Genomic DNA, 14108 nt, shown 5'->3' with positions numbered 1-14108 from the left:
CCCATTCCCCCTACTTCTGCTTAGGTGCTTTTCATCTCTGCTTCATATTCAGCTATCAATTTCTGTTTTTAGTTCATCAGTGCATTCACCAGCTTCTGGAAAAACAATTCTTCTCCCTACTCCCACCTGGATCTTTTAACTGTCCCACATGACAGTCTTCTTTCACCTTTGTAGGTGCTACTTTTTTCCAGCACATCACCTGCCCATCAGGAATAACTTGAACAAAAGATTACTTCATACTGTATACTTTTAATTGTGGATATTTTTTCAAAATACAGAAGCAGTGGTTTTTTAAAAAATGGTGGTCCTAAAGGGTTAGTGATCTGCAAAGGTTTTAAGCCATGCTTTTCTGTGCATGCTGTTTTCTCACATGCTGTTGGCTCTTTATGACCACCATGCTTATCCTCCACATCCCTGTGTTGCATGCCAGTAGTGACTTAACCCAAGGCCTCCAGTGAATCACTGTTGAGTTGGGATTTGAGCCCCAGGGTGCAGAACTTCTTTCAGCCTGATCTCAGAGAAGCTCTTGAGGGCCAAAGTGATCAGTAAGGCCAAATCTTTTAGCATACTTTAGCTTAAAGCTCTTACTGCCAGTACCTAGCCTTAGGTGAGGCTTTTAGAATGTGGGGGGAAATGCACAAACCCCGGAAAACTACCAAATGATTGGGGCTTGGTTGACAGGGGTCATAGCCAGGGGAAAGAGTTGTGGCCTTCTGAGTAATTCCAGAGGTAATTGGGACCCTAGGCCTGAGGTTCTGTAGCCCTGCCTTACCATCTGGGTTCAGTCCTGTATGCAGTTGACCATATTGTTAACGTATTGCAGAAGCCCTGTTCCGGTGTTCTTCTCACATGAGTAGCGTTGCATGAGGGGACAATAGGGATGATGATGATGATGATAATAATAATATATTTATTTATTACCCACCTCTCCCTCTGGATCAAGACGGGGAACAATATCAAATACAAAAATACTGTAAAATACATAAAACTGATTAAAAACATATAAAACTAATACATTATTAAAATAACAGCCGGGCCTTAAAATTTGACTGGGTAGGCCTGCTGGAAGAGTTCAGTCTTTATGGGGTTTTTAAATTCAGAAAGACTGTTAAATTGACGAATCTCTCCCGTCAGGCCATTCCACAGTCTGGGAGCAGCAGAAGAGAAGGTCTTCTGGGTAACAGTTGTTAATCTGGTTTGTACTAGCTGAAGTAGATTCTTCTCAGAGGACCTGAGTGTTCTGGGCGGATTGTACGGGAGAAGGCGATCCCACAGGTAACCTGGACCCAAACCATGTAGGGCTTTAAAGGGTAATAACCATTGCTTTATACTTTGCCATGAAACTAATTCGCAACCAGTGGGGTGATTTTAAAATTGGTGTAATATGGTCACCCCTTGGTGTACTGGTGACCAACCTGGCTGCCATATTTTGCACTAGTTGAAGTTTCCGGACTAGGCACAAAGGTAGCCTTATGTACAGCGCATTGCAGAATCCAGAACCTCGAAGTTACCAGCGCGTGCACTACCGTCTTTAGGTCTTCCAACTCTGGGAAGGGGCAGAGCTGGCATATCAGCTGAAGCTGATAGTAGGCACTCCTGGCTGTCTCATCTATCTGGGCTGTCATTTGGAGTGATGGATCCAGGAGCTGGCCAGCCTGACCTCTCTGTCATGTCACAGCTCCCACTACCCTCCATGCGTTGGAGGGCACACATCTGTAGTGGGAAGCTTGTTTTACTTCTGTATGATTTAGAACCTGGATGGTGATTTGGACTTATGTATCATAAGACTTTTCCTCAACATGCATTATTTGAAGTGATATAAACAACTTAGAACTCGACCCCATGAAAGTTCAGTGAGCTTAACTTCCCTTGATTTTGGTAGTACTTTAGGGAGCGTGTCTTGCTCTGGATGGTGCCTATAACCAGTCTTCTGGGGTTTGGAGGAATTTCTAGCACTAAATAACTAGTAGGATAGCTGAGATAAATTGCCACATAAAATATGTGATGCTGGTAGCACAAGCTGGACAGTGCTATTTAAAAGTCATTTCTTACAGACTGGATATATATAAGAGGCTGAAGTCATAAATTGTGGAATAGATTTGGTTAAAAGTGTTGCTGTGATTTAGGCTACTTTCGAAGCTGGGCTGAGTCACTTTTTATGACCTACTTCTTAATAGATGGGAAAGGATTCGGGAGAAGAAGGATGAATGGCAGAAAGAAGGTGAAAAGCTGAACTGTACTTGTACATAATTTGAGAAACCTATAGAATGGGTTGGGTAACTTGTTATCCTCAAGATGTTTTGGCTTACAAGTCCCATCAGCCTTGGGTAGTATAGCCAATGGTTCAGGATTATGGAGGTTGGAGGGGGAAATATCTGGAGGGCCATAAATTACCCACCTCTGCTGCAGAATATCCAGGATGTAAAGTTTAGAAAAGTTGGAGGGGGGTTAAGTACAGCAATATACAGCCATGCCAGGCTTATAGGTTCTATGCTAACCTGGGATTCTAGTCTAATAAATTACAATGTAGTACATGCAGCCTGTTCTCTCCCCAGGAAGAGGATAGCTGTGTGTTATATCCAAACCTGGTATTATGGTTTATTGTGCACAAACATGCCAAGATTTCTAAGCAAGCTTTAAACAAAAATTGGTGGTTGGCATACAAATCCTAGCACAAGAAACCATGATTCTGTGTTCAGATGTAATACAAAGCTACCCCCTTCCTGGTTTGTTTACCCTTTTGTAAGAAGGGAGAAGCAAAGCAGGAATCAATGGGCTGTGTACACCAGCACACCGGTCATTCACATTGTGGATTCCTGGCTTAACTTTGGGACAATCATGGGGGGAAAAGAAGACACCATGGCTTCTTCCCCCACATGTGTTGTGCATGCCACTTCCATTTGCATGACTACCCATGACGACGTTCAGGTTGCTGTGATGTCCAGTCTGGTGTGGTTTGCAACAAGGGCAGCTTCTTATCCACCCTACAACCCATGGCTTGTAGTAGGGGTTGTGGGGTGGGTAAGAAGCAACCCCCACCATGTGCTGTGCCATGTTTGGAGAACCCGTGCAGCATTGTGCAAATAGTGGTCACGTGGGGCATGTGCTGGGTGGGGAAAAGAAGCCACAGTGGTCCCGTCCCCGTCCCCCGGGATCATCTGAACGGGGCCGTTATGTATGAACGAGTCCAGAGTGAGAAAAACTTTATCTGTTGCCAAAAATAGAATTACAGATTTATTTATTGTCATAAAAATGATGCCAATTTTCAGATGTAAATAGGAAAAGGGGTACAGAATGAATGTTTAATGTGACCTCAGAACTTCAAGCCATTCCTTCCTGAATCTTGCCTATGAGGAGGAGCATAGTCAAAATGTGCATCCTTTCACCTTAGTAGTTCCATACAGAAGTATCTAAAAGACAACACAAAGTGTGATCATCATCAACTTGAAGAAAAGGTATGGACGCTATTGTAATTTTGGTAGACGTTGCCAGGAAGAGATGGGAATACAGTTCTGGGCAAAGCATTTCATCCATGTTCATTACTAAGCTTAGAGCTCTGTTCTAACAGAGAAGATTATAAGCCTTTGAGTGCGGACTGTCTTAAGAATTATTTTTGTAAGCCGCTTTGAGAGCCTTTTTTGGGTAAAGGGCGGGATAAAAGTGCTATAATAACATTATGGAGGTTCTGAAAAAACAGGGTAGGCATGAGTGATATTGCTGTATTAAATGGTTCTTTTGGGGGTGAGAATTGTAACCAATATAAATGTAATCTCTGTTAAGTCTATTCAGTTATATTGGAATGAGGGAAGCCATGTATGCTGTCCTAAACTCCTCTGAACAAAATTGGGATTAAAATAAATATGCAGAGAAATCTTAACATTTCATGATCTCCCTTTTTAATGTGGTTGCAATATTTCATTGAAGGGCCTTATTCTGTATGAGCAAGTTAAAAAAAATGGATCTTTTAATGTAGCATTCTTTTCCCTACTAAATGCAACCATTAGGACAGATGGAAATTGCCACCATACATGGTAGCAATGCATGCAACAAACTACTTTAGGTATAAATCAAGATGGTATAGAGAAGGATATTTGCTTGATTTAGGGTATGTTATGACCTAGAGAAGAAGCTTGTGAGTAGAAGAGAACAAATAAAGGGGAAAGCTTAATTTTAGAGTGCATGTTACCATAAATGGAGAATGTTATCTCTGCTGTAATTTTACAATCTTTAGAGCATGTCAAAATATAGTTTATTTCTAGATTAATACTGACTGCTTTAGTATAGATTACAGGCCTCTGAAAACTTAGAGGCCTGTGCTTAACATATTAATGATCTGTAAAATAATGAAACCAAGATAGCTATGTCTAAAGCAGACTGTGGCTAAAGTAGATTTATATAAAGATATAGTAACATAGAAAAAGTAGACACTGAAATTCCATAGTTATTGTTAACTGTGTTAGTGTCAAAGTATGATCTGCAAGATGATACGCTGATCCATTTGAACTTATTACCTTGCCTATATTAACTATGGAAGGTGAAATGCAGTCCTGATAAATGTAGAGTGTGTGTGTGAGAGAGAGAGAGAGAGAGGGAGGGAGGGAGAATGAGTGTGTGTGTGTGTGTGTGTGTGTGTGTCTTTAGGTTGCTCAGCTCAAGAACATAGGCTGTATCTTTCTTTCAATATACTGCTGCAGTCAGGAAGGCAATGAAAAATGTCAGAGGTTATAAGAAAAGAGATGAGTGTCTTTAAAATCTAAAATGCAATTTACTTGTCTATTCTTAAAACGATACAATGGAACTGGAAAAGATAGTCCTATGATCTCTGGGAGGGACTCTAGCAGCCATAGGATGTTTTGGTTCTCACCCTCCAAGAGTAGAAAAAGTCATCTGTTCTCTGAAGGGATATGGTCTGCATTCGGACAACACAATAATCAGTGTTTGGTTAATAGTCAGCTCTACACACAACATGATTATAATCAACCGTAATGTGGATTAAGGCCAGCGTCAAGTTGTCTATTAGTCAGTGGTGTGTTTGACACATCCCCCATCCTCTCTTCTCCCCCTTAGTCCTCCTGCTGGTATCCCATCAGCCATTGCAAGTTCTACTGGCTAGGCTAGAATGGCAGCTGCTGCTTTGATCGCTCTTTCCAGGGGACTCTAGTCACCGAAAATAACCAACTGTATGCAACAAAATAGTTGATGGTACCCGACACACAACACGATAACCAACGGTTGTTCAAATACTCAGCTCTGCACTGCATTGGTTATTTGCGTTGGTTATTTCAGCCAATTAACCAACCCTGATGTGAAAAAGTCCTGACCCACCGTTAGTTATCCTGTCATCTGAACCCAGGCTTGATCTCACAAAATTACCCCCATCCTTTCCAGAAACTTCCATGGCCCTTGTCTCCAAGACGTTGGAAGAGGCAAAAGGGGGCTTCCCATGCACATGTTGGGGCATTTTTAGTATATTTGTTAGAAACACAATTTTCATCAGGAATATTAATAGTAAGCAGACTGCATAGACCACTAGCAAAGGTTTGTAAACACTTATTTTGGGCAAATGGGCTGTATCTGATTAATAAATAGCTAATGTTGTACCAACCCATGTAAGAAAGGGAATAAAACCCCATGTAATTATAGACTTGTAAACCTAAATTTACTGTATGTGAGGCCAGATAACAAATATTAAAGGGGGGGAAAATAAAAGTCTAATTTAAAAAATACATCTTGATTCCCTTCCTGAATGCAGGAAGAGTGTGTTTCAGAGTTTAGGAGTTACCCAGGAAAAAAACCTTTCCCACATGATCCACAAGCAAGCAGGGATGTGTTCAAAAGAGGCTGCTGATCTTAATAAGTAAGCAGGTTCTCACTGAGACATGTGCTCCCTCAGATAGCTAGGTCTTAAGCCATGTAGACCCTTAAACCAACATCTTGAGTTGTGCCCAAGGGGAAATTGACACCCAATAGAGAACTTTCAGTATTGGAGTGATGTGATTACTATGATAGCAGCTTCTGGGTTTTGTACTAGTTGGTGCTTCCAGATACTCTTCAAGGGTAGCCCCACATAAACTGCATTGCAGACGTCTAATTGTGTTATAACCAAGGCATGGATAACTGTTGCCAGATTGACTCAGGAACAGCTGTGCACTAAACAGGTGTGCAAACACACCCATCATCTCTGCTGCCACCTGAGGGTCAAGAATAGTGTATCAAGGAGGGCTCCCAAGCTTCTTCCAAGAGTTGGAAGAATATTACCAAAGTAAGTCAGTGTGTATTCATCACAGTCCTACAACAGATTTTTGGACTAAAAAAAGGCAATAGATTAGCCAGTGTGAAATTAAGTTAAAGAGTAATGTAAAAGGAGTAAAGAATGGGCTAAAGGGAAGATGAAGAAATGAGTGCCATTTGTCTAATTATCATTCCTTAAATCTGTTTTACTATTTTTTGTTAGTGACCTTTTGCAGGAAAGTAGGAAGATGTTGATGAAATCAGCAGATCGGATTGTAAGGAGTCATTGTTAATGTAAAGAGACATTGGGAAATTATACAGGATGAATGGGATGACTTCATGAAATCGAATAACAGAAATGGAATGTAATTCAATAGTACCCAGTGTAAGGTCATGTATTTTGGGGGCTAAAACATTTAGCATCCGGTTTTCGAACAGTGAAAAAAATGAAACTGGAACAATTTAGGGATCCTAGTGAATTGCAAGGTGACTGGACCATCAGTTTGGTTTAGCTGCAGAAGAAGCAAAGGATGTTAGACAGAGCATTTTTAGTATGGATAAGGAGTTACAAAGAATAACCACAAAGGGATGCCAATCTATTAAGGCACAGTTCCTTTGTGGTTTCACAATTCCTCTCTTCAGTTACAAGTAGTATTCCATCCAGGTAGTGTTAAATACAAAGGTGAAAGTTGTATCCATTGAAATGCAGAGACGACAAGTATCTTTATTGGAGCAAAAATGCACATTCTGTTCACCAGTATTGTTACTTTAAACTTGTAAATAATTATTGTGGCATTTCTGGAAGCCTTTCCATGTAGAAGCCATTCTCTGCAGCTTGCTTTTATTTCTATCATGGGAAATCTTTTCATAACTGTAGAAGTGCATCCTCTTTATCACATGAAATTCTTTTCAGATTTGTCTAGCCCTATTCCTTGTTTGTGTGATATAGATTCACGAAACAAAATAAGAGATGTAGAAGCAACTACAAATCTTAAGAATCCCAAAAATCAGTGGCTGACTGCAAGCTCATCATGATAGCTTCTCAAGAGATTTTTCTCATCACCGAGATGAATGGTAAATTCAGAAACTGCGCAGGGATTTCTGAAACAGTATTTGAAATCCTAAATTAGTATTTGGCTGGGATAATCCTGTAGTTCAGCTAAGATGGCTGCCATCATACTGGAGCTTACAAATATAACTATTTAGGATCCTGTGCTCTCGGCAGCAAAGACAAAAGCATGTGTTGTGTGAATGACTGTAGCTCAGTGGTAAACTACCAAGTGTTGCATGCAGAAGGTACCAGGTTCAATTCCCGGCATCTCCAGCTGGGAAAGACCCCTGTCTGAAATCTTGGAGAATCTTTGCCAGTCAAAACTAGTATAGAATAGGCATACTGAGATAGATGGACCAATGGTCTGACTCAATACATGGCAGCTTCCTATCTACCAGTAGTAGTTGGGAATGGGGAGGCAACACAGCAACAATGGCCACTCTGTGTCCTTAGCAGTTTTATTGCCACCAACCAAACAACATCATTCAAAACATCTGCATAAGGCAGCCATTTTATTTGTCCCCAAATGCCCCTGAGAATGTTGCTAATTTCTCAGAGTTGTTTGCATGGACATTCTGGCCCAAGAAATATGGCAGAGAGCCTGTGGGAAGCCTCGCAATGGCTATGACTGGAACAATGATTTTTTAAGTGTAAAAAGAGGGGGAACCCTTAGCTACCTCATCTAAACTAAGATAACTCAAACTTTCCCCCTGATAATTTGGGAGAAATTTGCTCCCCCATCACAATATTTATAGCCATTTCCTTTCTTTTTTCTTTTTTTGTAGGTGTAAGGTTTCACTGGGGTCAAAGGTGGTGCCAACCTCTAATCTAGGATTCTGACAGTCCTACTCCACCTCCACCACATATCAAACTCCACTCACTTTTGCCTCTTGTGCTAGCAGTGTCAGCATCATAGCGGTTATACACACATAATAGTATACCAGCTTGGTAAATCTTGTACACCAGCATATCTGTCAATGCAAGAACACTCAAGACTGGTTGTATCCTTACCAGGGGATGTAACTGCAGGATAAGATTGCACTGTGAGTCTCTGACATTTCGAGGTCTAATATACCTTCGTAGTTGAAGCATCAAAATGAAGGTTGTGCTTCCCAAGCATTTTTTGGACATTTCTCTGACCCTCCTCCAACTTCTAATGCAACAGTTTGGGTTGCTCACAGCGTTGCTGCAAGATTAGGAGGGCCAACAGCAACACAGCATAGCTGGGACACATTGCTATAGGCCCTCGCCAAGGCACCACACTGCTTGTGAACTTAGCAACCCAAGTGGCCACAATGGAGCCTGCCAACAGTTCGGAGTGGCAGCACCATCATGTCCACCCTTGGCACCTCCCAATGGTGCCAGAGGTTCTGTTTATGGGACCAGATGCCAAGACTCATGCTATATATGGCTCCGAATGGTTGCTGTATGGCAGAGCAGGGGACCTTTTTGGCTCCAAGGGCCACCTTCAGTGCTGGATGATGGATCTGGGGCCAAACACAAACACACACTCTTCCCTCAGCGACCAGGAAGAGGGGTTTTAAGACCTTTCTCAGAAAAGATTCAAAGTGACTTAGAGCAAGATGTAAATATACAAAATTTAGAATGGCTAAAACAATTGTCTATAATATGCTAACATACAACCACCCCATAAGACAACTAAAACATCAGTAACAACCATAGGCAGTTAAACAACACAACTCAACTGTCATATTAAACAGTCCCATCATATGCCATTAAATGCCTGCAAATAAGGGGAAGTCTTGACCTGGCACCAAAAAGTCGACAATGTTGGTGACAGGCAGGGCTTGCTGAGGAGAGCATTCCACAATTGGGCAGTGGGAAAGAGGACTACCACCAAAAAGGCCCTCTCCCTTCTTACCATCCTTCGAATCTCCCTCAGAGGAGGCATTTCAAGGATGGCTTCAGATATTGATCATAGGGTTGGGAGAGGTTCATATCAGAGAGTAAGCCAGTGTTAGGTGGAGGTGCAGAGATGTCAGATGCTCTCAGCTTTTGTTCCATACATTGTCACTCTACAAATCCCTTTCCCACTTTAACATATTGTTTTGTTTGATGGCATATTGTTCCTGTCTTGTTCTACATGGATGATCATGGTTATTTTCAAATGCCTAGTCTTCAATGCCTAGTCTCTTTTGAGATACAAAGCATTTGGATGATGCCAAGATGGGGGAGCCACAGTTCTTTTGGCTTTGAAAACAAGCCGGCATTTTTTATAAATAAAGGGATTCCTTTCTAGGCAGGATTGTTTCATTGCAAGAGGCAGAAGAATCTGTGGAATAAGTTTGAGGTCACAATGCAGTTGAGAGTTGGAAAATGGCTTGCTAGATGCACTTGAAGCAGTGACTTAAATGGTCTGCTTTACTGTATGATTTCTCTTGTTGTAATGCATAATGCTCTAACTTTGGGGACTTGATGGTAGCTTTATGCATTGTAATAACATTCCCTTTTTCTGATGAAATTTAATTTGTGATTTAAAATCTAAGTCAAAATACGCTGATCCCGGATCTGTGTGTGTTGGAAGGGAAATGGCAACCCTACTCCAAATAGGAATTGTGGCCAGCTTGCATAGTATTTTTTCACAGCTTCAGACTACTTTAGAATTGCAGACTCCTTGAAATACTATGAAATCTGTAAAGTAACATGCAATCTTTTCTTATTTAAAAATAAATCTATGAATTTTTAATCCCTTAAAGGAAATTAAGAATTACTTCTGTGATCAGTTGATCCTGAATAGCAACACAATGAAATGTGAAAAAAATGATTTCATTCAGAAAATGTAAAAGCTGGTGCAAGAAATGGAAAACTGTTATTAATATAAAATGACACATTGGAAGTGGATCAAGTCTTTCACTCATCTGGTCAGTTAATTGGGCTTCATTACTGGAAGTGGTTGGTGAATCACTTCCTTGGTATGTCATGAATGCAAGTTATGTTGAAGATTTTTTTTTCTGTTTGTTAATAATATAGTACTACAACCTTATTCATCCCAATAGCTGTGTTGAATAATCATGTTTAGATAATCAGTAATTATCTAAAAAAAATTGCTAGCTTACTGTGATGTGGTGTTGCATAGTAAGAGATAGTGAATTTAGATTAGTAGGAAGTTTGGATAATGAAAGAATCTTGTGTTTAATAAATTTGTAGTGCACTCCTATGCATGTTTACTTAGAAGTAAGTCCCACTTTATTTTTAGGATTGCAGTCTGAAGCTCAAATTATGCACTTGGATGCTCAGGCTCTGAGTTAATTGTATTTATTTTTTCAGATCTGATTTAATGTATCTTTCTATTTTTTGCACCTTTATTATTGTATACCTCTAATATTCAGAGGGGCTTATCCAGACTTATTGCTTTCAGAGATTTTGTATTAGTATTTAATAGATTTATATTCCACTTATATTTAAAAAAATATCTCGAAGTGGTTTACATAGAAATGTTATAGTGCATTTTCTCAAAGAATATACTGCATAAAGAATTGCAAAGCAACAACACATCCTTACTGGTTCTCTTGGGTTATTCAAGTGACTCTAGTTCCCCCCCCCCCCCCGGTTTCTCCCTGTCTCCTGCTTACCAATAGAATTGCGAGCTCTTCCAGTAGAAAGAACTGTCTGATCTTGGTGAAAGATCATCTCCCCACTTCTCTATCATTCATAGCTCTGATGCTTTAACTCAAGTGGCAGCTTGAGTTGAAATACTTTAGGCCCTGAAGCTGAATAGCTGAGGTAGCATGTTTCAGTGGGATTCTGTGTGGCTATTGGTACATCTCCCCAAACTCGTATGTGGCGGAGGGGGAGGGACCTGTTTCCTAGGGGAGATGTCAGAGCAGTTACATCTGTTGCCACCATTTGAGGGGAGGCTGCAAATGGGCTTGCCTGATCTGTGTAGGCTGTCCTACAACACCTGCTAATGATATCGCAGATAGTTGTGTATCATGCAATGAAAGGGAGGTGACTCAACTTCATCTCACTGCAGCCTTGGGCTTATTATGTACAGGAGTAAACAAATTGGATATTCAAATGGATTCAGCGGCTGATATTTCAGGATACTGGATCATGTAACCGGCTCTTACTTTAAGGTTTTACCATTATCTCATGGTGGCAACACCCACTATTAACATTTCATGCACCAGGCTGAGGAAATGTATGAGAGTAGCACAAGACAGCAATAGGGCTTGTGTTGGAAGAGTTCCCAGAGGATTGCTATGAATTGTACCAGATTTATAATGTTGTTATGGGAATTTTAGTTGGGACTGCATGTCATACTGACGAAGCCTCTGTTCAAACTTTGTATATATTATGTTGTGCATATCTAACTTTTATTGGACTTGGCTTTCCCTGTTTACAAGCATAATGCAGATGCACATTTTAGTAATTTGTTTTACACATTTAAAGGGCTAAATCAGATGTTAAAGTGGCTGAAAGTGAGCCAACAATCCCTAATAATATCAGGAAAATAATTCCCTATCGGTCTCTATTTTTGTGTATCAAGCAAGCACCACTTTTGTCAGCGTATGTGCAAGCTCTATTCTGGGGCTGGGGAGGGGGAGGAATTCCAAAGTGTGTGTGTGTACATAATTCTTCTCTCTCTTCTTTCTTTTTTGTTACAGGTGCATTCTGCTCCCCCTTCTAGGAACGAACCCTCCTCAGCAAAGTCTCTTCCTCCTCATAGATTCAGTAGATGAGGGTTGTAACATTGCAGAAGGTGACCAGACGTCCACAGCCTTATCTGGAACTATAGCCGAACTTCTAGCTAGTCACTATGAGTTTTTCCCCCCCTGGTTGCTGCTTCTATGCTCTGCCCGGAAGCAGAGCAAAACTGTTACAAAAATGTTTACTGGTGAGTAAAAATCACAATGAATGTTTTTGCTGATCATTCACCTTTTGGATTTTCATGTGACAAATCTGATCTTAGACCTTTATTTTTTTTCCAGAATCTCCATTTTTCTAGTGCCTTTACCTAGGTAATGACAATGTATATAGATAACTGCAGCAGCATCTTAGGGAAGAGATGTATCTATATGTCAAGGATACTGATATCTTATGTGGTGTTTATTATGTTGTCCTTTCAAGTAATTTTGAAAGAGTGTTTATGTCATATCTACAATGAAGACTTGAATCCCCTTCCCTAATCTGGTGCCCTCCAGATATGTTGGATTCCCATCATACCTGGCACATCTGGAGGGAAAGATACATTAAAAAAAAGTTACCAGTGATTTTTTTTAACCTAAAAATCTAGATTTGCCACCTTGTTGTCTGGGAGTGGAGGCTACATTTTGCAATCTCATTGTATGGGTGTAGCTGTGTTTGATCCTGGGAGTATGCTGTTGGCAAAGACTATCAGAAATCTTCTACAACTTGTTGATCCAGTCTTGCTGAACCGTGAGCTCATTTTATCACTCCGCTGCTATTGTTCTTGGGATTTTTCTTGAATATAGAGAAGCATAAAGCCTGGGTTCCCAAGCCTTCTCATGCTAAGGCAAGGATTTGAATAAAGTTGTAGATATAATAATGTTACATTGGTACAACAGGCTGTATCTTTGTTCTCCATAAAAACTCCCTGGCCTCTTTCCCCTCGTAGAGTGAAAGGAATGATATGTTAAATGCTTTATTGGCTTCAACATTGACTTCTAAGATGGCGATCATTTAAGCACCTTGCAGGGGTGGGTGGGTGAGAAGTGTAGAAGCACAAACACCCCTGCACCACAAACTTAATCCCAATGCAGCAGCTGTTGTTCGGAAAGAAAGATCTGCTCAATGTGTGTTTACAATGTGTGCAATCACACATTGAGCATATCGTCTAGGTTGGCCCTTACAAACTCCTCCTTGACTAGTGTCCCTTCCGCCTGGTTGCCTATCATCTCTTTGTGTCACTGGTTACTTAACTCTGTCACAATAAGGCCCTAATCTATACCAAGTAGGATATTGCACTATGAAAGTCATATATAAAAAGCGGGAGCCACACAAAGCAGGATATAGCAGTATCCTATACTATGAAAGCAGTATATGGTATGTGTCAATGGGCGCCAACAGTTCTCAGTGCACTCCAATACCACTATAAAGCAGTAGTGTGGCTCCTGCCTTTTATATACCGCTTTCATAGTGCAATATCCTGCTTGGTGTAGATTAGGGCTAGGACTTGTAGAAAGAGTGTCGTAGCCCTTTGACTACCATTGGCTCAGTTTCTCTACTCAGTGGGAAAACTCCACTCAACAGTGGAGTTTGTAGGAGGCACTCACCACACAACATGTTCTAACTCCACCATGGGTGTGCCGTCCTGTGGAGTGCAGTAAAAGTCAACACAGTGTTTGATTGATAGTTCCTTCACCTTCTCTCCTCTCCCATCCTTCCAATGGTATCCCATCAGCCATTGCTGAAGAAAACCAATCCCAGCAACTCTCCTAGAGCAGCACTCCCTCCTTTTGGCACTCTTGCCAGTGAACTCTATAGCCACTGGGAAAGTCCACTCAGCTCCACAGGACATTCCATGTAGCCCTCCAGATGACATGGAACATAACGTTTCTGCAGGAACTCTCCTCTGCACAGTGTGGAGATTCAGGGTGGAGTGTTTTCTAAAAAAAAACTCCACTGGGGGTGGAGTTTTCCCTCCAGTCAACACTTTTCTCAACGGTGGAGTAACAACTGTTGAGAAAATTGTTGTGTGAACTGAAGCAAGGCATAGGAGTATTAAGATGGACTGAAGAGACTTTGAACTTGAATTCTGAGTCAATGAACATCTGTTCAATGTCATTTCCTGGATGATGAGAGCTTTGGAATGGCACCTTATTTGTGTGGACGGTTTGAGCAG

At 40.9% G+C, this 14108-nt stretch overlaps 1 protein-coding gene across 2 annotated transcripts in view; it reads left to right on the top strand.

Annotated features, from left to right (window-relative positions):
* ANKRD50 (ankyrin repeat domain containing 50) overlaps nucleotides 1–14108 on the top strand; it is a 62383-nt gene that overhangs the window by 17610 nt on the left and 30665 nt on the right. For both annotated transcript variants that reach the window (XM_063136390.1, XM_063136388.1), the window contains exon 3: nucleotides 11911–12140. In XM_063136390.1, coding sequence (XP_062992460.1) covers nucleotides 11911–12140 — 230 coding nt within the window. The remainder of the gene's footprint in view (nucleotides 1–11910; nucleotides 12141–14108) is intronic.

The sequence above is a fragment of the Elgaria multicarinata genome, chromosome 10 (genome assembly GCF_023053635.1).
Source record: "Elgaria multicarinata webbii isolate HBS135686 ecotype San Diego chromosome 10, rElgMul1.1.pri, whole genome shotgun sequence".
Lineage (NCBI taxonomy): Eukaryota > Metazoa > Chordata > Lepidosauria > Squamata > Anguidae > Elgaria > Elgaria multicarinata.
This window is presented reverse-complemented; position numbering and strand designations above follow the sequence as displayed.